Raw genomic sequence first — 27264 nt, 5'->3', positions numbered from 1 at the left:
AAACTACGATCTGAGGGTATTGGTGGTGTAGTTGTGAGTCTCTGGAAGGAAAGTCTGTCCATTATATATCTAGATTAGGATTATTTAAATGGTGTGTGTGTGTTGCTGTGTGCCTATGTTAGAGCTTGCGTGTTGAGCGTGCGCCTACGTTTGCGCGTGTGTGTTTCCATGGTAACCTGTGTTCCTGCAGGGCTGGTGAACCCCGTTGTTCTCCCGTGAGGTGAGGTGTGTGAGCGGCACACTGGGGTCAGTGTGAGTGGAGCAGTGGGCCTGCACGACCACACGCCTCGGTCCCTCACCACGACCCCGTAACCTCTGACCCTGGGAGAGAGGACACTCTCCGTGGCACTTTAGCTCTTCTTTAAAGACGCACGCCGGCGTTCTCTCTTTTTCCGGAGAGACCGGCGGTCGTTGGCCATTCTGCTCACATCCGTCTCGGTTTGTCTCCCTCTGTGGACACCAGCGAGTTAGCGGCATTCGGCCGTCGAGACCTGCCCGCGCGAGACTGAAGGGCTGGACGCTCACTTCTGCTCACGCATTAGCCTCATGTCTCATTTTACATCTTCTATTCTTACCTCTACACCACTGTTTGTCAGGTAAATATCTTTTATTTGTTATTGATTTGTGGAGGGAAATCAGTTGTGACCTTATTTTAGCATTTTCTCTGGGGGTTTAAATCGATTGCTGAATGAATGGCTCCAGCAGAGTGTGTGTGTGTGTGTGTGTGTGTGTGTGTGTGTGTGTGTGTGTGTGTGATGATATTTGTGCTGAAATGGCCTGTTGAGTGCTCCTCACACGTAGGAGAGAACTGTGAGGGATGTGGGGAGGATCAGACAGAGCTGGGGGTGTTAATGGGGCAGGGCCTTGGTCGGCTGCTTACAGGTGTGTGTGGGTAGGGGGGTGTGTAAGAGGTAGTTAGGTGGGTGTATAAGGGGTAGCTAGGTGTGTGTGGGTGTATTAGGGGTGTGTGTGTGTGTATGTGTGTGTGGGTAGGTGCGTGTATAAGGGGTAGTTAGGTGTGTGTGTAGGTAGGTGAGTGTATAAGGGGTAGTTGTGTGTGTGTGTGTGGGTAGGTGGGTGTATAAGGGGTAGTTAGGTGTGTGTGGGTAGGGTGGGTGTATACGGGGTAGTTAGGAGGTGTGTGTGTATGGGTAGGGTGGGTGTATACGGTGTAGTTAGGTGTGTGTGTGTGGGTAGGGTGGGTGTATACGGGGTGGATAGAGTGTGTGAGACGGCGTGTGTGTGGCCCTGCTCTGAAGGGCCCTGGATGATCACGTTAGCTGTCTGGCGTGTACTTGCTTTAAATATTGTCGCTTCGAGGGGACGTTGGTGAGGTGCCACTGATCCAGCGGTGGTGTGATGGTGAACTACTCCCGTCTTTCCCTTCAGACCTAATGACCAATCTTTGAATGTCATGCTAACACCTGCAGGTTTGTGCATGTGCAGAGGTCTCATTTTGACAATGACACAAAATGCATTAGAAGATGCAATTATGGCAATTATAGAATGCACAAGCTTTTTTTCCCTGTAACATTAAACTTTGTTAATGTAAAATGAGTTCTTTCTTTTTCTGCCTAGAAAGAACTTTGCATGAACTTTGCAGTTGACGTCGTCTGCACTGCTAGCACTCCGTGTTGTCTGGAGGTAGCTGAAGGTTTATGTTGTGCATGCTGGCTGCGTCGACATTGCATATTGAGTCCTGCTCTGTGGATCTCCAGGATCTGTCTACAGGGGTCCATCAAGGCCTTTAATGGCTTTATAAGTGGATTTCAGGCTGCCGACAGTCCACAGTCTCACTCACTCAGCACACAGCATGGAACGTCTTTACCATTATGCATGGTAGTCCATATGGCTGCCTGTACCTAACCAACTAACATTTTCTCTCTCTGTCTCTCTCTTTCTTCCCCTCTTCTCTCTCTCTCCCCCTTCTCTCTCCCTCTCTCCCCCCCTTCTCTCTCTCTATCTCTCTCTCTCTCGCTCGCTCTGTCTCTCTCATGCTGTTGCTGTATGGACCTGTCATCTGCTTGCTGGAACAGAGCTTGAAGGTCAGTCTCTCTCTCTCTCTCCCTCCTCTCCCCCTCTCTCTCCCTCTCTCCCCCTCTCCTCACACCTATCCCTTTGGCTGCTGTGTACATGGTGTGCTGTGCTTTCTCTCTCTCTCTCTCTCTCCGGGCTCCGTTGGCGTGGGTCATTTAATGTGTTGTCCAGTGGTTTGCTATTTAAGTACACTCAGTTCTTTTGTCTTTTTTCAGAGGGGGAGAGTGTACCACTTATAATTATGAAGAGGGCACTGAATAACTTGATTTGCTTGTCTTTAAATGTCAGACCGCCACCCCAACCCCCCCAACACAACACGAACACACACACACACACACACACACACACACACACACACACACACACACACTCCTTCCCTTTTATTTGATCCTGAGATCAAACATGTTAAACAAGTACTTTGATGACCATTAGATTACAGCGTTTACTGAGGCCATCGAGCCTCTTGACCTGCCACTCTGTGCTCGGATGGTTATGCCTGCTGCCTCTGCTGGTTCTGTCTGGCAGATTTCAGTCACGAAGGCTCTTTCATATATTTAAATGTGTAAGTCTGGTGCTCAGGCAGTGTGAAACTAGTCTCACTGCCTCAGTCAGCTGCATTAATGCTGAGGCTACTGACGTGTTTATTAATATTGAACACACTGTCATGTTTATTAATATTGAACATAATGTCATGTATACATTAAATGCTGCACTTTTTACGGTCTTATTTAAAGTCTTTGGTGTAGTGCATTATCTGTGTAATATAAGCAGGCTCTCTGAACATGGCCTTAAAGAGCAGAGCTCTGTTTTGTGCTCGATTGGAGGAGACAAGGACAGAAGCTGAGCAAAGACTCGCTGTTCAGGAAGCTACAGAAAAAGACCTTGAAGCATGAATGCCTGACACTGCTTGATCAACAGTGGTCGCCCTTTGATGAAGACAGAATCACTAACTCTGTGGTAACATCATTAGAGATCCCCTTCACTTACTGTTCACATATAATTAGCCTCTGCTTTAATATTTCTGTGCTATTAAATATTAAACACTCCCTTACTAATGAAAGGGGGGGGGGGGGTCCTACACACACACACACACACACACACACACACACACACACACACACACACACACACACACACACACACACACACTCTCTCTGTCCAGGAGAGTTAGCAGGAGAAAGGGCTTGTTGTGTTTGTAATTAAAACCCAATCAAAGAAATGCATTGCTACTCTCCTTTTTTCAGTAATTAGCTTAGCCCACCCTTTCAGGAAGACGACGCGGTTTCGGCTCAGCGGGGGGAAACTGGCAGAGAAAAGTGACGTTAATTCTCAAAGCAGCGGCGGGCTGTGGTTCCAGCAGTCTGTGTAGCGCGTCACGAACACGGAGAAGTGAGCAGGGAAAGCCTCTATTTACACCACCGCCACTCAGACGCTTAGTACAGGACGAGAGAGCACAGCAGTGTGTCTGCTGCGGGCACAGACGGGCACAGCCGCGTTGGCATGGGCTCCGAACAGAGACACGGGCCCTGGAACAAGAACAGGAACACACATGCGTGTGAGCACACACACACACACACACAGACACAAACACACAAGCATCTAATACCAAGATGCATTAGACTGGATTACCATCCACACGAAGGCAGTAAGTCTCTGAGTGACGGGTATGGCTGTGGCTTAAAGCACTGTTAATTCAGAATTTCCCAACAGCACATGAAACTCTGCCTAACGGAGCCTGTGCAGATGATTGTGTTCAGAATGTAGATGGTGCTCAGTTGTCTCCACCGAGTCAGTACTGCTCTTTATTAACTGAAGCTGCTCTTTAGATGTGTGTGGATCAGCCACACGGAACCTGGCCAGGCCTACCCACCCTCTGTGATTAGGGCTCTCTCTTGCTCCACAAAGATGGTGATTGTATCAATTTTCAGTTCACTAGGTTAGTGTAGTTCCTTGTGGACAAAAGGGATCAATGGTCAGACACACTGTGTGTGTGTGTGTGTGTGTGTGTGTGTGTGTGTGTGTGTGTGTGTGTGTGTGTGTGTGTGTGTGTGTGTGAGAGAGAGAGAGAGAGAGAGGCATGCATGCACCCTCTTCTTTTCCAAGTGCAAACAAAACTAAACGTGTGTTTGTGTGTGGGAGGAGCTCTGAAGCCCACGACACGCCTGTGGGAGGGGCTTGCTACACACCTCCTGTAGAGGATAGGAGGCAGAATGAGTCACAGTGTTATGCATGTATTCACTTTTAAGGGAGCAGGGACAATTGCTACAAGAAGCAGAAACAAACAAATAGGCAAACAAACACACACAGAAGCTCAATGACTTGAACATGCTGTGACCTTGCATACACCAGGAAAGCACTTAAAAGTAATTTTTGTCAGTAAATAAAAACAAAACACTTAGAGAAATGTTTATTTACTTATACCCCCGACACACACCCCCCACCCCCGCACATAAGAGTGCAGAGTGGTGTTTCCTGTGTCGTATGTCTGGTACAGGGTTGAGGTTTGGCTGGTTTTGACAGGCTCACATTAACTGCTGCTGGGGTCATGAGGCACATTTTAAAGCCCTGCTTTTCATAGCCCATCTTACCCCAATAGGCCATAACAGAAGGGGACCAAAACCAAACACTCATTCAGTCTGTATTAAGGTAAAGTGGGTCACAAAAAAATTCATCCCGCTGCCCAGATTAGACATGGAGGATATGACGGGTGGTTTGGTCTGCAGTTTAGACGCGTTTACCATAGAGTTTACCTCTCTGTGTTCATCTCCATGCAGCCTGTGGCCAGTGGGTGTGGGAGGGGAACCTCGATGGGTGTAGGAGGGGAACCATAGTGGGTGTAGGAGGGGAACCATAGTGGGTGTAGGACGGGAACCATAGTGGGTGTAGGAGGGGAACCATAGTGGGTGTAGGAGGGGAACCATAGTGGGTGTAGGACGGGAACCATAGTGGGTGTAGGAGGGGAACCATAGTGGGTGTAGGAGGGGAACCATAGTGGGTGTAGGAGGGGAACCATAGTGGGTGTAGGAGGGGAACCATAGTACCATAGTGGGTGTAGGAGGGGAACCATAGTGGGTGTAGGAGGGGAACCATAGTGGGTGTAGGAGGGGAACCATAGTGGGTGTAGGAGGGGAACCATAGTGGGTGTAGGAGGGGAACCATAGTGGGTGTAGGAGGGGAACCATAGTGGGTGTAGGAGGGGAACCATAGTGGGTGTATGAGGGGAACCATAGTGGGTGTAGGAGGGGAACCATAGTGGGTGTAGGAGGGGAACCATAGTGGGTGTAGGAGGGGAACCATAGTGGGTGTAGGACGGGAACCATAGTGGGTGTAGGAGGGGAACCATAGTGGGTGTAGGAGGGGAACCATAGTGGGTGTAGGAGGGGAACCATAGTGGGTGTAGGAGGGGAACCTCGGTGGGTGTAGGAGGGGAACCATAGTGGGTGTAGGAGGGAAACCTCGGTGGGTGTAGGAGGGGAACCTCGGTGGGTGTAGGACGGGAACCATAGTGGGTGTAGGAGGGGAACCATAGTGGGTGTAGGAGGGAAACCTCGGTGGGTGTAGGAGGGGAACCTCGGTGGGTGTAGGACGGGAACCATAGTGGGTGTAGGAGGGGAACCATAGTGGGTGTAGGAGGGAAACCTCGGTGGGTGTAGGAGGGGAACCTCGGTGGGTGTAGGAGGGGAACCTCGGTGGGTGTAGGAGGGGAACCTCGGTGGGTGTAGGAGGGGAACCTCGGTGGGTGTAGGAGGGGAACCATAGTGGGTGTAGGAGGGAAACCTCGGTGGGTGTAGGAGGGAAACCTCGGTGGGTGTAGGAGGGAAACCATAGTGGGTGTAGGAGGGGAACCTCGGTGGGTGTAGGATGGAAACCATAGTGGGTGTAGGAGGGGAATCATAGTGGGTGTAGGAGGGGAACCATAGTGGGTGTAGGAGGGGAACCATGGCGGGTGTAGGAGGGGAACCTCGGTGGGTGTAGGAGGGGAACCTCAGAATGAGCTCCACCATCATGTTCACACTGTCACTTCTCAGCATTCATCTGCTGAATTTACTGCAGTCTAAACCCCCTTCTGTCCATATAAATGCTTATATTACTGTCCAAGCCATCTGAGTGCACTGTGGTGTGGATCTAATACGGTACCAGCCATGTCCCGCTGAACATGGCGGCCGCCATTTAAAACAATTCATCCCTGCTCTTTGCTGTAAGCGTGTGTGGGGTTCGACAGTGTCGTGGGAGGCCTCGTTATCGACAGGACGAGAACCTCCTCACATCTGACTACCACCTCTGATACAGACACTCGCCGATAATAGCCGCTATGAAATTTCAAGCGTGTGGTGGCGATTCCCTCCTCTCCCTCCGTGCTCAGAGTCCCACTTAACCATGACATTTAATTTCACCTGGGGATGCGGGGTAATGGAATTGTTTATTAGACGGCGCCATGAAGATGGATTTCCGGGCGAGCGGGAGGTTTTAAGGCACATGGCCCCTCCTCTATTCTCCAGGTACCCTTTAAATTGGATGCTGTTGAATGGCCTTCCTGTCTTTTATTTCCCTTTGGCTTTGCTGGCTGTGGGGCTGCATCCCAAATGGTGTCTCATGCAGAACTGGAGCGCCTCGAAACGCCCCGGCCTGCCCCGAGCCCTTCAACCCCCTGCCCCGCACACACACACACACACACACACACGCCCCTCCACGTGCAGACACAGTCAGTCCTGCAAGTGAAAGGAATACAGAGTATGAAGAAAGGGGAACAGGGACAGAAAAGCTTCAGAGTAAAATAAAACCAGTACGATACAAACCATTGCGGTACAAACCAGTTCCTGGCCAGTCAGAGCTGCCGGTAGCCACGTCCAGATGGACAAGCCATCGGGGTTTTCTGCCTGCTTCATTTATCTTGTCCACATACACTGTACCTTACGATGCTCTTCGGACGGCCATGACTGACTCTGTAAACACTCGTCTTTGCTTCCAACTTGGGCAACAACTCCAAACTGCGCTTTTTTATTGAGCTATTTTTTAGTTTAACAGGAAGAAGCTCAGTGACTCAGCAGTCATTCAGGTTGTGTTTACAGACTGCGGTGCGGTCATTTCAACATATTAATATTCATGTTTTTCCTCCTAAATTCCTTATTTTCCTCCAGTTCCACCCCTGTTCTTTCTGGTGACAAAATGCCAGAGATTTCCTCCTTTTGCACCAGTAAAGACCCTCAAAGCAGGGATCTCATGCAGCTCCACTGTGGTACTGACTGAAGAGACTCGGAGACAGACATGAGAGACAGACAGACTTTATGCTACTGTCTACAAAACTATTACGTGTTAGTCTTTGTAAAAGCAGTTTGTTTAGCGGAATTGTACCATGTGCACAGGATGTGTATGGAAGTTTGTGTGTGTGTGTGTGTGTGTGTGTGTGTGTGTGTGTGTATAGGTTCGTATAGGGAGTGTTTTGGTGTATATTGGAGTTTATAGGTGTGTAGAGGAAGTGTGTGGGTGTGTATGGAAGTTTATAGGTGTGTGCATAAGGAATGTGTAGCCACAATACACTGGGGGTGTGTGTGAATGATGCGATTTGACATTAATTTGACATTGCAGTTTGACATTAATTATTTATTAAGGTCTATTTTAAAACTTTACTCAATCAGTTTTTGTACCTCAGTAATCTCTCGTTTTATATTGGGGTAAATGTTGTATATTAATTTAGAGATTTCATGTCAATTATTGTTCAGTTATGGTTATTGAAAATGGCACTCTGTGTAATATTAAATGAGATGCTACTCTATCATAAGTCACGACTAGCTAGAGAACCAGACGACTAAAGCACTGAACAGAAGGATGGAGTGAGATATTAGCTGTACTGGCCATAGCCAGCTATCTTACAAAGCCAATCTGCCTAAACTTCTCAAATCAGTTAAGTGTGTATGACCAATTACATTTCATACATTTGAACAGGGGTCTGATGCCATAACCACTTCATCAACATGCTGAACTAACACCAACCTGCACTTTTGGGAAGAAACCAGTACCACAAGGAAACGGGGGTGTGTTACTCTTTTAGGCACGATCTGTGAATAATGTGAATACAATTCGTAATTTAAAATGTTAAAATTGGAGGAATAAATAAAATCTGTTAGCTCCCAACCACCGCTGTGAACGTTATACCTCACACGAGTGTGTAGCTGTGAGAGGCTGTGTGTGGATGCGTGTGTGGATGCGTGTGTGGATGTGTGTGTGGATGTGTACACACCCGCTCAGCTGTGAATGGCTGGTGCTTCCATGAGTCATTGTTTCTAAAAGTTGACTGCGGCATTTTCCCGTTTTTCCGACCTCTACGTTTCCTCCGAAGTGCGAGCTGCTCCTGAAACGTCTCCTGGACCCTGCAGCACTAGTGTCCCCGTGTTGGTGAATGTCTTCGCAGGACAGGGAGGACATTAAAGGGGACACGGGGTGTTAATCGGCCACAAATGCTGAGATCCACACTCCGTTTGCGCCCCTGGACCCCCCGTGTGCTGGGTGGCCCGTCTCTGAGCGCCTGTGCTGTGGGCTCTGTGGTGTGGCTCTAGCTCAGCAGGTGGCGCTATACCCACCCCTGCAGTGGCACGCTGCGGCCGGCTCCCCGCCTCGCTCTGCCCACGTGTTTACCTTTAGCGCCCGTGCTACATAATGGGTCTTATCATGCTAATTAGATCACGGAGTACTGATGAGCACTTCAGCCGCCGCCCCCCCCTCCATCAAGTAGCACCGAAACCTAATGGCAGAGAAATACAGGCGCCATTATCAGCACCATCCACTCGCTCGTTTACTCCGCCCTGCCCTTGTGCTTTTCTCCCGCCACCGCTAACTGTGTACAGATGTGTTATTCAGGTCGGACAACTGGGACGTGATCCTTCATCTTCTCCATGCAGACACAGATATTAGTGGAAGGCCTAGTTTTCCTTCCAGCACCAAAAATCATAATTAGCCCAGATTGTATTTGTGTGTTCGGACTCGAGATTCATTGTGTAGTTCCAGTATGTGCTGTTACAAACAACCTGTATACAGAGTTGTGTGTGTGTGTGTGTGTGTGTGTGTGTGTGTGTGTGTGTGTGGGGTAAATACAGTAAATACAGATCATAAAATCAGGCCAGTGCTGGATGAGATGTACGCTATTGGGTGTAATTGCGGAGTGATCGTGTCTGAATATATGGCTTCAGCAGATGCGGTCTTCTCAAGGTGTGCCTGTTCTAGGCCGCGCCTTCAGGGCCCTTTGATACGACACGTGTGAGGTTTGGACAAACACCAGTGTGCTGGCATACATTAAAAACCTGCACGCGCCGTCATGGGCGGATTGTTTAGAAACGGCTTCCCATGGTTTGATGTCCATCAGAAGAAGAGGAGATGCTGCTGTTGATGCTGTAGACACAGGCGATGGAACACGCGCGCGTTAAGGTTGTGTAAACATAATAAAGTTGGCTGTTGAGTGTCAGGGGAGCGGTGTGTAACCTCACGTAAGGGTAATCCACACTGACACAACCACTACACCCAGAGTGTGGGTCGCTGTTGCCTCATGTTTATTGGCCATCTGTGGCAGTCAGCAGTTTTGTGCTGGTTCCTCCAGCCCTGCCCTGTGTGTTGGGTACACACGTCTACCCATCTCGGACAACCTGTTGTTTGTCTCCTTATCATTCCTGTATCTCCAGAACCGGGCCTAGAGTCTACCAGGGGCCTGCCGTACACTGAAGCCAAATCCTCCTGTAATCAATACAGTGTGTGTGTGTGTGCGCGCGTGCATGCATTAGAGAGATTGCAGATATGTGTACCGTGTGTGTGTGTGCGCGTGCATTAGAGAGATTGCAGATGTGTGGACCGTGTGTGTATGTACTCGTGTGTGTGCATTAGAGACATTGCGGGGGTGTATGGACCATGCATGAGGCAGGGCACCACCTCTAATTCTGTTTCTTAATCAGCCTGTCAGACGCAGCGCGGTGGATCAATACGATGGCGTGCCAGAAGTGCTGGGATTAAAACACTTCCCCACGCTCCCTCGCCACGTTCCGTCAGAGTGCCGCTGCCCCGCCAGCGTCTCTGCCCTGATAGATGTGTAATGAAGTCCCTCTGAATCCCTTCGCCCCCTCTCCCCACCACTGACCCAGAGCCGCTCTAGTGCCCCGTCTTCCTCCGTGACAAACGCTCCGTCAAAGTGACTCGTTCCCAGCCGACGCTGATCGTTTGCTTGTGTAGTCGAGGCTTCTCCGGTCCTTTTAGTCCTCTTATATGAGGACATGGAGAGATGTCCTTGTGCCTGAAGACCAGGTCTACAGACCGCCGGCGTAGTCCGTCTGTAGGTACAGGAAGCAGGTCTCTCATCCAGACTGCGGTGGGTCTGCCCGGCGGGTCTGCAGGAAGGGCCAGTTGGTTGTGAGAGGTGGAGCTCCACCCTGGTTGGAGGTGTTGGCCACGCCGCCCCCCACACGCAGGCGTGTGGTAATGACACTCTTGGTAAATGTGCAGGGTGAATTATGGGATGTGGCGTTGAGAAGGCAGGACGGGTGGGGGGCAGAGAGGAGGAGAGGGAGGTCTGTAGCTGGGGTGTTTGTCCAGCGCAGCAGGGATTAGTGCTGTGAGAGATGTGCGCCAGAACAACCAGACTGTAGGGCTGGCAGCCCTTGTAGTCAGATCAATGGGACCTATTAAAGCAAAGGAAGAAAGAGACACCCTCCCCCACACCACCCTCCCCAACACCACCCCACACACCACCACCATCCCTCGCTTTGGTTCTCACTCCTTTGCTCTCACCCTCTTGCACTCTCTCTCTCCCTCTCTCGCCCTTCTTCTCTCTTTCCCTCTCACCCTTCTTCTCTCTCTCTCTCCCCCTCTCTCGCCCTTCTTCTCTCTCTGTCTCCCTCCCTCTTTCACCTTTCTTCTCTCCCTCTCTCCCTTCTGTCTCTCTCCCTTCTTCTCTCTGTCTCTCTCCCTCTTTCGCCTTTCTTCTCTCCCTCTTCCTTCTCTCTCTCTCTCCCTCTTTCGCCTTTCTTCTCTCTCTCTCCCTTCTCTCTCTCCCTCTCTTTCTCCCTCTCTCTCTCTCTCTCTCTCTCCATTTCTCCCTTCTCTCTCTCTCTCTCTGTCCCTCTCTTTGCTCTCTCCTTTTCTCAGTGGCATATTTGAGAAGATAATTAGCCTTATTTACATAAAATGTAGCATCAGTCTGGCTGGTATAGTGGCAGAAGGAGCTGTCCACTACAAACGTGTATACACACACACACACACACACACACACACACACAGGGACATGCTGATTAAGGGACGAAAGTGTTGATTAAGGGACGAAAGTGTCTTACACCCAGGGATACTGATCAAATGACGCAAGAGTATTTTACACACACACACACACACACACACACACACACACACACACACACACACACATGCTGGTCAAGGGACAAACCTGTCTTTTACACACACACACACACACACACACACACACACACACACACACACGCTGGTCAAGGGACAAACCTGTCTTTTACACACACACACACACACACACACACACACACACACACACACACACACACACACACACATGAATACTGATCAAGGGACCAATGTGTCTTTTACACACAGGAATGCTGATTAAGGGACAACAGGGTCTTATACACACCACATACAGACACACACATGTATATATTCTAAACCAGGTTAATCACAGCTTGCATCAGTGTGTGCAGGCCTGCCGGCTTTGCTCCAGTCGCGTGTAATCACGCCTCTCCCAGTGCTCCCAGTGCTGCGTGCTCTTATGAAACTGGCACCCAGTGGCCAATCTGCTATCTCCATTACTGCTCCAGCCAAAACCTGCCAAGCCAGCTCCTGGGTCCGGGTGCCAAACACCCCCAGTCTCACCGTGGCTCTCACAGAAGGTATCCCGGAGAAACAGGACGTTTCAGACAGTGGTCCTTCATCAGAAGAGTGGTCAAATACTAAATATAACAGTGATTTAACCAGACTGACCTCTTGGCGAGGAGATAGAAGCTCAGAGGGGTGGACCGACCCCATGTGGGTACCCAGTGTAGAAATGGGCATGGTCGCTCTGCTCTGTACGGCGGGTGACTGTAGTGATTTAGCTCTGTTTCTTCAGAGACTAAACCATTCCAGCAGCAGAGATTATGGGAAGTCACTCTTGTTTTGTGCTGCTGGTGAACGGATGGGTATGTATCTTGTCTATCGCCGGTGTGGATAAAATTAGCGAGCAAATCCTTTAATCTGCTTTGGCTCTTTGGGGGGGTTTGGGGGTTGTGGGGAGGTGGGCAACGTCTTCCCCTCTCCCACCACTGCTGGACAACAACATCACATAGAGGAAAACCACTGCGGATAACAAGGTTCTAGTCTAGCACACACCCTTCACCCAGACGAGCTGCAGGACCCACTTCCTCCACCTCACGCCGTCACACACACACACACACACACACACACACACACACACACACACTCCTGCGTCATGTGCATTCACACTCTGACGAAGACTCACAAAACGGCCAAACACTTTACCGTGCGGAGCGCACGGCCCTCTCACGCGCGCACACACGCACACCAAACATTTCTCTTTATCTTTCCCCGAGTATTATGTCAGCAGTGACATTAAGAAAAACCATTAGCTGCTCTGTAAACAGCATCTAAAAGCCTGCCTGGATTTGTGTCATTAGCAGAGATGATGTGAGCTAGCGCAGGAGTGCGGGAGGAGAATATAAAAGCTCCATTCAGCATTGCGCATACAGCATCCTCTCATCTACATGGGGAGAGCTGTGTCTCGGCAGCCTTTATACTAACCTAATACTCCTAATACTCTGAGCCTGATTGACCTCTCGTATATGTAACTGATGGCCTTCTGCGCCTGCATACGTGGACAGAAGCTGGTTTTACTTACAGCATCAGTCAGATTAAAAGGCAGTACGCTTCCCTAACCTTGGGCTTTATGGCCACGCTCGTGGAGACTGGCAGATTCGCATAGAGGTTTATGCACAAATGAGAGGTTAAGCAAGGAAGAAAGACCTAAAATGGCCAGCAGCCCTGCGGGGCTTGTTAAACCAGCGTCACTCTGATTGTCCCTCTTTGCGCTCCATAGCTGTGGACTGATGGTACTTTAAAAGGACAACAAATTAGACCTGAACAATGTTGAGGGGGGAAGGTGCTGCTGTAAGTTTCAAACATGGATCTTTGGGGAAAAAAAACCCCTGAACAATTAAACGTACCCAGTTGAATGATTCTGTAGCTGAGCAGGGGAGAGTGCCTTAATATAGCCATAAAACAGGTGTGTGCTTCGATCAGTATGTTCAACATACTGAAATATATTCAGTATGCACACAGAGGAAGCCTTGTTATGGTATTGTGAAAGACCAGGACGCATCATTAGGATCATATACTGTATTGGATTATATGAATGTTGTCATGTTTCTACAGAGCCATGGAATTCTGGAATCTGGACTTTCTGAGCTCGGCCAGTGTCCTTAGATCACAAGAGAATCAAAGCAGTTTTTATTTGTTAGATGGCTCGTTGCAAAGGGTGATACTGGTGATTAATAAATCATCATAAATGTCATTGTTCAATTCTCCATGAAATGCATTAATCACAAACTTTTGTAACTAATAAAAGAAGTCGGTGGCAGTTTGATAAGGATGTTAAGGAAAGTCTTGGGTAAGTGTTTGATTCAGATGATGAATGATCTCATCATTTTTATGTATGATATCAATGGCCAGTTGCTGAAATATTTCCATATTTGGTGTAAGCAGTGGGTTTTGAATGTAAAGAAGCTTTGATTGATGTTTGCTGGATTTAATAATGACATGTGCTTAGTGAAGTTAGTATGTTAAATGCCACACTCTTCACTTTCTCCACCGGTGTCTTAACACAAGTGGACACACACTACTTCACACTGACTCTGTGTGGGAGTGGAGTTTACAGTGCAGAGTAGCAACAGTTTGCACCCCATGTTTAGTCTGTTTACCACACCTGTGTGCTTAACTACATACCACACCTGTGTACTTAACTACGTACCACACCCGGGTGCTTAACTACGTACCACACCCGGGTGCTTAACTACATACCACACCTGTGTGCTTAACTACATACCACACCTGTGTGCTTAACTACGTACCACACCCGGGTGCTTAACTACGTACCACACCCGGGTGCTTAACTACGTACCACACCTGTGTGCTTAACTACGTACCACACCTGGGTGCTTAACTACATACCACACCTGGGTGCTTAACTACGTACCACACCTGGGTGCTTAACTATGTACCACACCTGTGTGATTAACTACGTACCACACCTGTGTGCTTAACTACGTACCACACCTGGGTGCTTAACTACGTACCACACCTGGGTGCTTAACTACATACCACACCTGTGTGCTTAACTACATACCACACCTGTGTGCTTAACTACGTACCACACCTGTGTGCTTAACTACGTACCACACCTGGGTGCTTAACTACGTACCACACCTGTGTGATTAATTACGTACCACACCTGGGTGCTTAACTACGTACCACACCTGGGTGCTTAACTACGTAACACACCTGTCTGATTAACTACGTAACACACCTGTCTGATTAACTACGTAACACACCTGTCTGTTTAACTACATACCACATCTGTGTGTTTAACTACATACCACATCTGTGTGCTTAACTACGTACCACACCTGTGTGCTTAATTACGTACCACACATGTGTGCTTAACTACGTACCACACATGTGTGCTTAACTACGTACCACACCTGTGTGCTTAACTACGTACCACACCTGTGTGCTTAACTACGTACCACACCTGGGTGCTTAACTACGTACCACACCTGGGTGCTTAACTACGTACCACACCTGTGTGATTAACTACATACCACACCTGGGTGCGTAACTACATACCACACCTGGGTGCTTAACTACGTACCACACCTGGGTGCTTAACTACGTACCACACCTGGGTGCTTAACTACGTACCACACCTGTGTGATTAACTACGTACCACACCTGTGTGCTTAACTACGTACCACACCTGGGTGCTTAACTACGTACCACACCTGGGTGCTTAACTACGTACCACACCTGGGTGCTTAACTACGTACCACACCTGGGTGCTTAACTACGTACCACACCTGTCTGATTAACTACGTACCACACCTGTCTGATTACCTACATAACACACCTGTCTGATTAACTACATAACACACCTGTCTGATTAACTACATTACACACCTGTCTGTTTAACTACATACCACACCTGTGTGCTTAACTACGTACCACACCTGTGTGCTTAACTACGTACCACACCTGTGTGCTTAACTACGTACCACACCTCTGTGCTTAACTACATACCACACCTGGGTGCTTAACTACGTACCACACCTGGGTGCTTAATTACATACCACACCTGTGTGCTTAACTACATACCACACCCGGGTGCTTAACTACGTACCACACCCGGGTGCTTAACTACATACCACACCCGGGTGCTTAACTACGTACCACACCCGTGTGCTTAACTACGTACCACACCCGTGTGCCTAACTACGTACCACACCCGTGTGCCTAACTACATAACACACCCGTGTACTTAACTACGTAACACACCCGTGGACTTAACTACGTACCACACCCGTGTGTCTAACTACGTACCACACCCGTGTGCCTAACTACGTACCACACCCGTGTGCCTAACTACGTACCACACCCGTGTGCTTAACTACATAACACACCCGTGTGCCTAACTACATACCACCCCCACAACCCCATGCCCCACCCCACAGATCACTCACTATTTCTTTACAGTCATCATAGCATCCGCGGTATAATGTGCTGCCTCCTTTAAAATTCATTTGCAGGTTTATTTGCTAAACCTGCCATCTCTTTTGCTCTCTATCTTTCTCCTCTTTGCATAGAGGAAGTGAGAGATGTGTCTCCCTCATCCTCTTAAGGGTCACACTAGTGGAATGACGGAAAAGTGATGACAGGGAAGGTGATGAGCTCACACTTTATTTCTTTCTTTCTTTCTTTTTTCTTTCTTTCTTTCTTTTTCTCTCTCTCTGCCAGCTCCCTCTGCCCCTGATGTGGTGAAGTGTGTGTTGGCACGCATGCATTTGTATGTGTACACATTTGACATATTTGATAACAAATATGATGACATAATATCTTGGGGGGGTTTTAACGTTGTCAGTTTAGAGAAGGATTTCACAGACGTATCCTAGCCAGAGAGACGTAATGCCAGAGGAAGGGAAATATAAGCGGAGCTGTTGGGCCGGGGTGTCGCCTCTCCTGCAGGCTTCAGAGCTGCAGAAGACAAGTCTAGTATTAGCTTCATTAGTGTACAGTAATGTTTTTATGGCACTTGTTTTTGAATTATAGTAATTTCTCGAAATTTTGTGGGAGTATTTGTCTTTTCCAGCTTAGAGGTTTAGCGGTACTTGCTTATAACTGTTGTCCATCTCCAAAGATGTATCTAGTTAAGAACACCAAAGCAGCCCTCAGCTGTAATTTGACTTGATCTATGACTTTTTGACTTTAGACTTTTGTCCTGCATGGACTTAAATACATAGCTATTAAACTGCTTATGAGACACATACCTGCATTTAAATATTTTTTGCTTTTCTGAGATACATTTACCTCACAGTGTAATTTAAGGCACTGGTTCTGAAAACGAGTGAATTTTGGACGGTTACAGAAAGGTTGTGGATGAACAGTTGCGTTGCTGTGTGTCTCAGCTCAGTGTGTGTTTTGCGTCTAAGCACAGTGTGTGTTGTGTTGTGGGGCTGTGCTGTGTCGAGGTCTGCCGTGGTGTCGAGCTGATGGTTCTGTCCCTTGTGATGCTTGTCTGTTACAGGAACAAATCTCTACAAACACTGACATTATTGACACCCACTCGAGGCTGCGGCACCAAGTCACCAGCCATAAATATGCTCTTCGTCTTCATCTTCATCATCATAATGACTACATCTCCCTCTTCGCTGGTGCTAGTTAGCCCTTTCGTTTCTACAGATGGTTTAATCTGTTTTTAATGTGGCCTTCAGTGCCGAGTGGATCCGACAAGGGAGACGGGGACCGCCATTATGCTATTCACGCAGTTCAAACCGTAACCTTAAGAAGGCTGCTTAACAGAGCAGCTTATTGTAGAGTCCAGGGTAAGCTCTCTGAAGGTTTCTCACTTTTATGTCTGCAGATGGTGCTGGTGCTACCAGATGTTTTGTGTGTGATCTCTTGCCATGACCTTACAGCGCTGTGTGTGCACTAAAGATGGGCCTCTTATTTCTCTGTCCCCAGGGAAAACCACAGTGATTTGCCATTCCAGCAAAACCTTTACAGGAAGAAGGACACACACGTCACTCTGTGATTCTAGAGCTTGTGCATATGCCTGCATTTGAGGTGTGGAGTGTGAGCTGGGTTTGTGAAGAGAAGGGTTTCTCTCTGGTCTGTGGGTGGAGTTTTTGTCTAAGCTGCACTAATGTTGTGGTGTGGTCTCCTGGAACACTGGGGTTGTGCCCCAGGGCGTCTGTCATGTAGCCCATCACTCACACGCGTTTAGTCAATGTTTCTTTTATCTTTCATTCCTTATAGTGGTGAGGGAGAGTGAGAGTGATGGGGTTAGTGAGGGAGAGTGAGAGTGATGGGGTGATTGAGGGAGAGTGAGAGTGATGGGGTGATTGAGGGAGAATGAGTGATGTGGTGGGTGAGGGTGAGTGAGAATGATGGTGAGGGTGAGGTAGTTAGGGAGTAAATTGGATAATTGGATAATTATTTATTCTACTTACAGATAGTAATCTTTGATAATATGTTTTCCTTGCCATGTTTTCTGGAGTGTTTGTATGCATGGTAGCTGTTGCTTCTGATTTTAAGTACATGTGCAGTTTTTGTTGCCTTGCTGAACAAACTATAAGGCAATTTGCATGTGCATGATGAGCCTGGGTTCAGAGGAGGGTTTGTGTGTGTTGATTGGTTCAGACAGGCTTCGTTCTGTCAGCATGTGACTGCCCCCCCCCCCCCCCCCCCCCAACACCGAGTGCGCCGTGTGACTGCTGCCACGCTGATGCACGTTTGCAGTGATGTGCTCTCTCACACCTCTGCTCTGATGTGGGCCTGTGATAACACCTCCCACCTGCAGACACCAAACCGATTAACCAATGATCCCTGACCTCCTCTGGGACCAATCACCATGGCTGCCTAATAGACAGAAAGCAAGAAAGAGAGATGATTTGCTAATCGTTGAGATTTAATTAGATGATAAGCACCTGACTGGCACAGTGGTGTGTATGAGTAGATGTTTTAGTAATTACCGCCCACGTTCTCTGCTTAATCATTTCCTGTGCGTGAGTGACGCATCTCCCAGCATCCTCCACATCACTGTTTAACGCTCATTTCCATTGTGGTGTCTGAGAGGTTCATGCTATCACTCACTCCTCAGCAGGCCTTATAATCATGAAATTCAGTGTAAATTACCGATATGGAGTTTCTTAAACCCACTGAAAGTCAGTCAGACGTTACCTCTCAGTAGCTTTGACTGGTAAGTATTATGTGCTTTGACTCTTTGCAGACAGCATCGTGAGAGCTCCTCGTTCTTAAAGCTTTGATGTTTCCTGTGCAGGGCATGTAAAACGGCTTAAAAAAATCTTAACAGCGGTGATACACCACTGATTTTATTAGAATCAGTCAAATGGTAGTCCTTAGGCTCTGATGTCCCGATGCCCTAAAACTGCCCCGTTAACACAGAGCTAAACACTCATTCCCCTCGGGCCCCAGCACGTGTGTGTAGCGGTCATATTGTAGCATGTATCGTTTAGCTGTTTGTACATTTGTGCTGCATGTAAGGTTTAAATGGAATCCTCCTCTTCAGGGTCTGCTATATATCATGGCTTATTTAGACTTTGTGGACATGTTCCGTTCAGCGTGAGTACGCACACACACTGGGTTTGTGTATAATCTGTGTGGCAGGGTGTTTCACAGTGAATAATGAATGTGTGGGGTTGGTTTTGACAGTCTGGGAGTTAGTCCTGATGAACAGATCAATACTGCATATCTTAATCTTGGCAGTTTTTGTGCGTGTGCACACACACACACACACACACGCACATGCACACGCGTGCACACATATATACTCCCATCCATCCTTCATAGACTCCCCGCCTTCAGTACGGACGCCTGTACGGTTTCCTTCTCCTGGATGGAACAAACGCAGTGTGGCTGGAGAGGTTCTGATGGGCTGATGAATAATGCACTAGACCTGTTTTGTCACACAGTGTATCTGAGACATGTGTTAGGGAGAATATTTAGAATTGTGCATTAAAACTTTATGAAAGCTGTGAAACTAAGGTTGGGCAATGCGGTGATACCTATTTTTATTGTGATAACTTGCATCACTGAACTTTTCAGAGCATACCATGTCTGTGTGCAACCACCAATGGTTTCAAACTGTCAAATAAAAATGGAGTGAATTTGATGGTAGCACATAATCTTTGCCATTATCTTACTTGTTTACTTATTTACCTGCTATCCACCCCTCTCACTGTCTCTCTGTCTATTTATTGCCTACTGGTTTATTTTATTCTCTTTTTTTATCTTTCTTGCTGTTGTGCGTGTGCATTGTGGGGGTATTTTGTGTTTCACGACGAACTACAATATGTACCTTATAATACTTTTAATACCTTTTGGGCCAAATTCTAAATTGTTTTTATAAACTTTGTCACATTGCTTTTAAGTGACGGAGCAATTCAGTTCTAAATGAACCCAAACGGATCGATGTAGTCTTGCTAAAGCCTGTAGGTGTATAGGTTTTGCCTGTCTCTATCCTCAGGATCATCCCTCTTCAGTGTCCTGGAGTAGTCACCCAACACGGGGGTCCACTTTCCATGGGACCACTTTTTCACATAACGACTTACTAGAACACTGGATGGAAAAAAATCTATGGTGATTTAGAGACATTAATATTGCCAAAAGTATCTGTTCACCTTCCTTGACTCACATATGAGCTTAAGTGACATCCCATTCCTAATCCATAGGGTTCAATATGATGTTGGTCCACCCTTTGCAGCTAGAACAGCTTCAACTCTTCTGGGAAGGCTGTCAATAAGGTTTAGGAGTGTTTGTGGGGATTTTGACCATTCTTCCAGAAGCACATTTGTGAGGTCACTTACTGATGTTTGACAAGAAGGCCTGGCCCTCTGCTCTAATTAATCCCAAAGGTGTTCTATCGGGTTGAGGTGCAGGCCAGTCAAGTTCATCCATACCAGACTCTGCCATCCATGTCTTTATGGACCGTTCTTTGTGCACTGGTGCACAGTCATGTTGGAAGAGGAAGGGGCCAGCTCCAAACTGTACCCACAACGTTGGGAGCATGGAATTGTCCAAAATGTCTTGGTATGCAGAAGCATTCAAGTTTCTTTCACTGGAAGCCAAGCTCCTGAAAAACAACCCCACACCATAATCCCCCCCCACCAAAGTTAACAATGCAGTCAGACAAGTACCGTTCTCCTGGCAAACGCCAAACCCAGACTCGTCCGTCAGATTGCCAGATAGAAAAACATGATTCGTCACTCCAGAGAACACGCCCCCACTGCTGTAGAGTCCAGTGGTGTTGTACTTGACACCACTGCATCTGACTCTTTGCATCACACTTGGTGATGTATGGCTTGGATGCAGCTGCTTGACCATGGAAACCCATTCCATGGAGCTCTCTGTGCACTGTTCTTGAGCTAATCTGAAGGCCACATGAAGTTTGGATGTAGTGATTGACTCTCCGCTGACCCCTCTCTGACAGTTTACATGGCCTACCACTTCATGACTGGACTTTTCTTTCACAAATTTATAAATCCTCCATTATCTGTGCATCTGTTAACAAACTGCTGGTTCATTCTCTTGCTAATTCTGGAGTTGTTTTGTTTGCACAAATGAAAGACCTCTCTCTGATTCCCTGAAATGTTTTTTGGAAACTTTGTCACTACACAAGGTAGTAAGTAGTTGTATTTTTCCTCCTGTGGAGAACAGTATGCAGAATGTTACTTATTGATCAGAAAATGGCTTCTGGTGTTTGTGTTGACAGCGTAGACTACTTTTAGTAAGGGTGCGTTTTGTGATCAGCTATGTTAGCCGGTACTGAGCCACTAATCACAACGTTTCTTCCGTCTCTAATTGTTTGTATTACACACATTGCTTCCTTTACCAGGAGCCTGGTGCTGTATATCAGTGTATCAGATGCATTTATCCATGCGCGTGCGTGTATAAAAGCGTGCAAACGATTCTCACTTTTCTTTGCTATGTATAGCATGAATCATTCTGCTTCTTCCACTTATACTGAGAATATGAAATAATGATCTTCTGCCATTGTGGAAGGCGACTGCAATTAGACTGTTGGGTTTTTATTTTCTCAGCATTGATCCTTGAATGAACATCTTTAAAAGTGTTCAGTTCTCGCTAATCTTCATTTTTAGAATGATTAACATTTAATAAAGAATAAAGGAGCTCATTTTCGGTCTTTCCTCAATTCTCCACAGTTTTCTTCTCTCTTCGCTCTCCTAGTTTTCTGCCGTTCACTGAAGTGAGGGTGAAGATGGAGGCTTCACCAGCCCTGTCTGCCTCCTGCACGTCTGCCTCTCTGGCCCTTGTGCTTTGCTGCTGTTTCAGTTATCTGTGGTCATTGACCTCTCCCCCTTAATGCTGAGCCCTTTGCTTCATCGTTGGCACCAGCCATCAGTGTTAACGTGAGGACATTACCAGCAGCACTAAACAAGGGCCTGACTGGGGACTTCTGGACAGCTTCAGTATCTGTGCCAGGAGCTGCGGTTGGCCCGGGAGCCGAGTGTGTTTACGCGGTTCTCTCCTGCGCTGTCTTCATGTTTCTGGGAGTAGACAGGTCCAACGAAAGCACACTCTAGTCCTCTAGATGAGTGGGCAGGAGCCAGGGGTTGTGAGTGTGGGGGCGGTGTGGATTATCCGTGTTTGTGTGTTAGTGAGACTGGCTCTTTTCCTGTAGATTAACCCTGTTGTTTGTCCTTAATTGTGTTTGTGTGTTAGTGAGACTGGCTCTTTTCCTGTAGATTAACCCTGTTGTTTGTCCTTAATTGTGTTTGTGTGTTAGTGAGACTGGCTCTTTTCCTGTAGATTAACCCTGTTGTTTATCCTTAATTGTGTTTGTGTGTTAGTGAGACTGGCTCTTTTCCTGTAGATTAACCCTGTTGTTTATCCTTAATTGTGTTTGTGTGTTAGTGAGACTGGCTCTTTTCCTGTAGATTAACCCTGTTGTTTATCCTTAATTGTGTTTGTGTGTTAGTGAGACTGGCTCTTTTCCTGTAGATTAACCCTGTTGTTTATCCTTAATTGTGTTTGTGAGATTAGTTCTTTTCCTGTAGATTAACCCTATGGTTTATCCTTAATTGAATTTGTGTGCTGGTGAGACTACCTCTTTGCCTACAGATTAACTCTGTGCTTTATTCTTAACTGTGTTTTTGTACTAGTGAGACTAGCTCTTTTTTCTCTAGATTAACCCTGTACTTCTCCCCCTGATCACTGGCCAGCATGTAGCCAGCCAGGATAATTATTGCACGAGACAATTACACACCTGCCTCCTGGGACCAGTGTTTTGTTCTGTTAATCTGACGCCTTTAATAATTAAAGTTCTGCTGAAATGTTTCCACGACGCCCTCGTGCTCCCTCGCTCTTCGGCTCCGGTTGGAGCGTTTGATCCCCTCGTCTTCCTTTTCTTCCTTTTCTTTGTTTGAGTTTTGGCATCGTGCGTGCGTGTGTGTGTTTGCTGTTCTCTGGGCTTCCCACCGCTGTGAATTCTGGATCCTTGTGCCTCTGTTTTTGCTCTATGAGTTTGTGCACACTTTTTCTGGTTTACTGTGCTAGTGTGACTGTGTGTGGATGCAGACATTAGACATTTCTAATAGAGGCACTGGTCCGACTCAGACTTGAGTGGATCTCAAGTCGCATGAAAATAGATTTCAGACTTTTAACATTGACATTAAGTGTTTTGAGACTCGTGTAGACAAAAATGTCTTCTAACTGCACAAAAATGACTTTAAACAATGCTGAGGAGTGGTGGATTTCGTTGCCTTCTTCTACCCTTTGTGTTGCACTAATGCAGAGTGCCCAGGAGTGGAGGGGTGAACTTGGCTAAATTAATACTGTGGGAACGTGGTGGTGTAGGACTGGGAGTAGAACTATTGTAAAATATTGTAGCAATTGGACCTAATCTCTGATTTTCCCTGTCGTCTTACTGCCTGATAAAATAAAGCTTGTATTGATTCAGAAATGCTAATTGGCTGTCACCACCATGACTGTTAGTGCTGGGAAGCAAAAGACCTAATGTTGGTCCAGATAAGACGCCTTAATGAGAACCTCCAGTTCCTGGAGATTGGGTCGGTACCACACTTTCATTTCTGATGAAAGAAACCTTGACAATAAAATGATCCCTCAAATGAAGAGGGCGGAGACTTTGCAGAACACCTGAGACGTGAACCAAACGTGAGCTCTAAGACGTGAACTGGGATTCACATTTAAGTGCCTCTCTCTCTCTCTCTCTCTCTCTCTCTCTCTCTCTCTCTCTCTCTCTCTCTCTCTCTCTCATTCCAGTCATTCTCTCTCTCTAATCTCATTCTCCATAGCTGTCTCTCCCGTTACCAATCCCCTTATGGTCCTCCTGTGACCATGGAGAATACTCAAACACACTCTCTGTCTTCCCATCTGCATGCACACCTTCACGCACGCACACATGAAACAAATGTCTTAGGACACACAATGAAACACACACACACCCTCCCTGATCTAATCCCACAGCATACTAAGAGCCTGTCCCTGGGCACCTGTGTTTACAGGATGTCATCATCTGACCCTAGGAGGTCAACACATCAGTCACCCCCATGAGTCTTCATTAAGTCAAGCACATCGCCTACATGGCTGCTCTGTTTAATTATTCAGTGTTCAGGCTGGTTATAGAGGACTTGAGCTGATGGGTGTTTTTTCTTCCACCCTGATTGCCAATGGTAGTGCCGTTAACTCGCTAGTTCAATGAGCTGTAACGTATTTCAGTCTAAACCTCTCGTTGGTCTACATTAAACACCTTGACATCCCACTTATACCATTGGTTTACCAGTTGTAACTTTTGACCCTCGTTTTGAAAGGGTTGCCTTTGTATCTTTGCCTTGGTACATTGTGCTGCTGTTGTAGATACCACAGTATTTGTGACATTTTCATTAGTTTCTAACACGCGTGTGTGTGTTGATCACCACAGGTCATCAAGAAGAGCAGGAGCAGGATGAGAAGAAATCTGTCAAGAAGAGAATGAAAGAGCTCAAAGTGCTGGACCCAAAGATGGCCCAGAACCTGTGTAAGTGTGCCGGGCTGGGCCCGACTCCTCTGAGAGCAGTGTGGCTCTCGCTGCGGTACCATCGCACGCCGAGCGTCCCCACTTTAACATCCTAGCTGCTGTCCTTTCTGGTGCTGCCCTGAGAAGACGTGTATTTACACGGGCCGTTTAGATTAAAACGGAGATGATGGAGGTTCAGGACCAAGTCTTAGGCAGCTGTCAGTGCATGTGACAACAGCCAGTACCCTGCCTAGCTGTTGTCTGCCTGTCTGCCTGTCTCCATCTCACTGTCTTTCCCTGAACGCAAGCCCCTCCAGGTAAACACAGTGGCATATGTCACCCTGACACACATTACATTGCTCGCCCACACATACATATTTCTCTCATTGCACCTGTTCATCAGGTCTTAAAGAATGTGTGCTCATACCATGCCCCCCCCCCCCCCCCCCCCCAATTAACACGCCCTGTGTCCCCGCCCCCCTTTAACACACGCCCTGTGCCCCCGCCCCCCTTTAACACACGCCCTGTGTCCCCGCCCCCCTTTAACACACGCCCTGTGTCCCCGCCCCCCTTTAACACACGCCCTGTGTCCCCGCCCCCCTTTAACACACGCCCTGTGTCCCCGCCCCCCTTTAACACACGCCCTGTGTCCCCCGCCCCCCTTTAACACACGCCCTGTGTCCCCGCCCCCCTTTAACACACGCCCTGTGTCCCCGCCCCCCTTTAACACACGCCCTGTGTCCCCCGTCCCCCCTTTAACACACGCCCTGTGTCCCCCGTCCCCCCATGAACACACCTTTTGACCCAGTCTCAGGTTCCTGCAGTCCTGTAGCTGTATAACGCAGACTGTCTGTCCTGCAATCCTGTCGCTGTATAACCCAGTCTGTCTGTTCTGCAGTCCTGTTACTGCATAACCCAGCCTGATTGTCCTTCGGACCTGTCACTGTATAACCCGGCACTGCCTTCTGCCTTATCAAAGGAGTGAGAGAGCGTAGTGGAGTGAGAGAGCGTAGTGGAGTGAGAGAGCGTAGTGGAGTGAGAGAGCTGAAGGCAGGGCTAAAGCAGATCTTCTGTGTGAGCGAGTCACTCAAACACAAAGGTTTATTCTGGGACTGTGTTCCACACTATTAAAATTCCACTTGTTCTTAAAGTGAAGCTTCCCGTGTGCAGGGTTTGCTGGAGATGCCCGGCCAGTTGGGCAGCGTGTGTGCTGGTCTTACCTGAGTGGTGGAGCCCAACCCCACCTCCATACTGCTGTTCTCATACGCCTTCTGTAAACACACTGCCAAGTGTCAGAGGGTTAGAGCTCGCTGGCTGCTGTGTGTGTGTGTGTGTGTGTATGTGTGTGTGTGTGTGTATACGCATGCGTGTGTGAGTTCACTGATTTCTCCACTTCATTAGGTTTAAGTTAGCAGCTTTGTGGCCTTTCGTTCATACATTTAAAGCAAAATGAAAGTAATCAGCCAAAACTGACGTGATAAATTAAGCAGATAATGGAAGACAGGGGGCACAAGAGAACAGGTTCCTTCAGACGGGGCACAAGAGGACAGGTTCCTTCAGACAGGGGGCGCAGTAGTACAGGTTCCTTCAGACAGGGGGCGCAGGAGGACAGGTTCCTTCAGACAGGGGGCACAGGAGGACAGGTTCCTTCAGACAGGGGGCGCAAGAGAACAGGTTCCTTCAGACAGGGAACGCAGGAGGACAGGTTCCTTCAGACAGGGGGCGCAAGAGGACAGGTTCCTTCAGACAGGGGGCGCAGGAGGACAGGTTCCTTCAGACAGGGGATGCAGGAGGACAGGTTCCTTCAGACAGGGGGCGCAGGAGGACAGGTTCCTTCAGACAGAAGACGCAGGAGGACAGGTTCCTTCAGACAGGGGGCACAGGAGGACAGGTTCCTTCAGACAGGGGACGCAGGAGGACAGGTTCCTTCAGACAGGGGGCGCAGGAGGACAGGTTCCTTCAGACAGGGGACGCAGGAGGACAGGTTCCTTCAGACAGGGGGCACAGGAGGACAGGTTCCTTCAGACAGGGGGCACAGGAGGACAGGTTCCTTCAGACAGGGGGTGTGTATGGCATACGCCCCTGGGACATAGAACCAAGATGATTCAGATGATGGAAAGTGCTTCATCTCTCTCTCTCTCTTTCTGTGTCTGTCTGTCTCTCTCAGCCATTTTCCTGGGTTCATTCCGTGTACCTTATGAAGAAATCAGGAGAATAATTGTGGAGGTCGATGAGGAGCAGCTCACAGAGTCCATGATTCAGGTGACATCTCATTTTACTGCCTCCATAGCATCATTGTGGTTTTAAAGTATTCCCTATATCATCAGATACCCTCCTGTATCTTTGAGCAGTTCCTCTACTGGTAGCTTAGCAAAGGTATTTAAATAAGCAGACAGAGATATTTTAGTTGGCTTGATACTGCACAGCTTTGTTAGGACTCTGAGAGATCAGCTATGTTGATCAGATGTTGAAGGCCTTTCTGACCTTCATTCCTTTCCTCCATACAAAACCTTCCTGCCCCTGCCCTGACTGCACAACCCTCATCATCTTCATCACTTTTGGTTTTCGGAATGTTCCAGAATCCTTTTGGAAGCCGGAGAAGGTTTCACTGTGGAGTTCCCATTCAGTGTTCAGTAATTACCACAGTCATCTCAGGTCTGCTGCCTCATGGGGGAGTGTCTAATGAGAGCTCATGTAAAAGCTCATGTATCTTTTTTTTTCCCCCTTCTTTGAGCTTCCTACACCCAGACCACGTCCAACACCAGGCTCATGTGCTTTAGGTCATGAGCTCATTAGTATTCGAGGACATTTTCAAGCCCGTCTTCTCTTTTTAACTCTCTTTCCCAACACATCTTTTAATGGGCATCAAAGCAAACATTCCTCCCCCCCACCTCTGCAATATGGAGCGTTAA

General features: G+C 47.8%; 1 protein-coding gene across 5 annotated transcripts in view; it reads left to right on the top strand.

The window, feature by feature from the left end:
- The window catches only part of LOC143528885 (protein diaphanous homolog 3-like), a 285913-nt gene that overhangs the window by 135842 nt on the left and 122807 nt on the right, over positions 1-27264 (top strand). For all 5 annotated transcript variants that reach the window (XM_077024807.1, XM_077024808.1, XM_077024806.1 and 2 more), the window contains 2 exons: positions 24278-24373; positions 26520-26614. In XM_077024807.1, coding sequence (XP_076880922.1) covers positions 24278-24373; positions 26520-26614 — 191 coding nt within the window. The remainder of the gene's footprint in view (positions 1-24277; positions 24374-26519; positions 26615-27264) is intronic.

This window comes from Brachyhypopomus gauderio, chromosome 12 (assembly GCF_052324685.1).
Source record: "Brachyhypopomus gauderio isolate BG-103 chromosome 12, BGAUD_0.2, whole genome shotgun sequence".
NCBI classification, from domain to species: Eukaryota; Metazoa; Chordata; class Actinopteri; order Gymnotiformes; family Hypopomidae; genus Brachyhypopomus; species Brachyhypopomus gauderio.
Note: the sequence above shows the minus strand (reverse complement) of the source record. Positions and strands in the feature narration are given on the sequence as shown.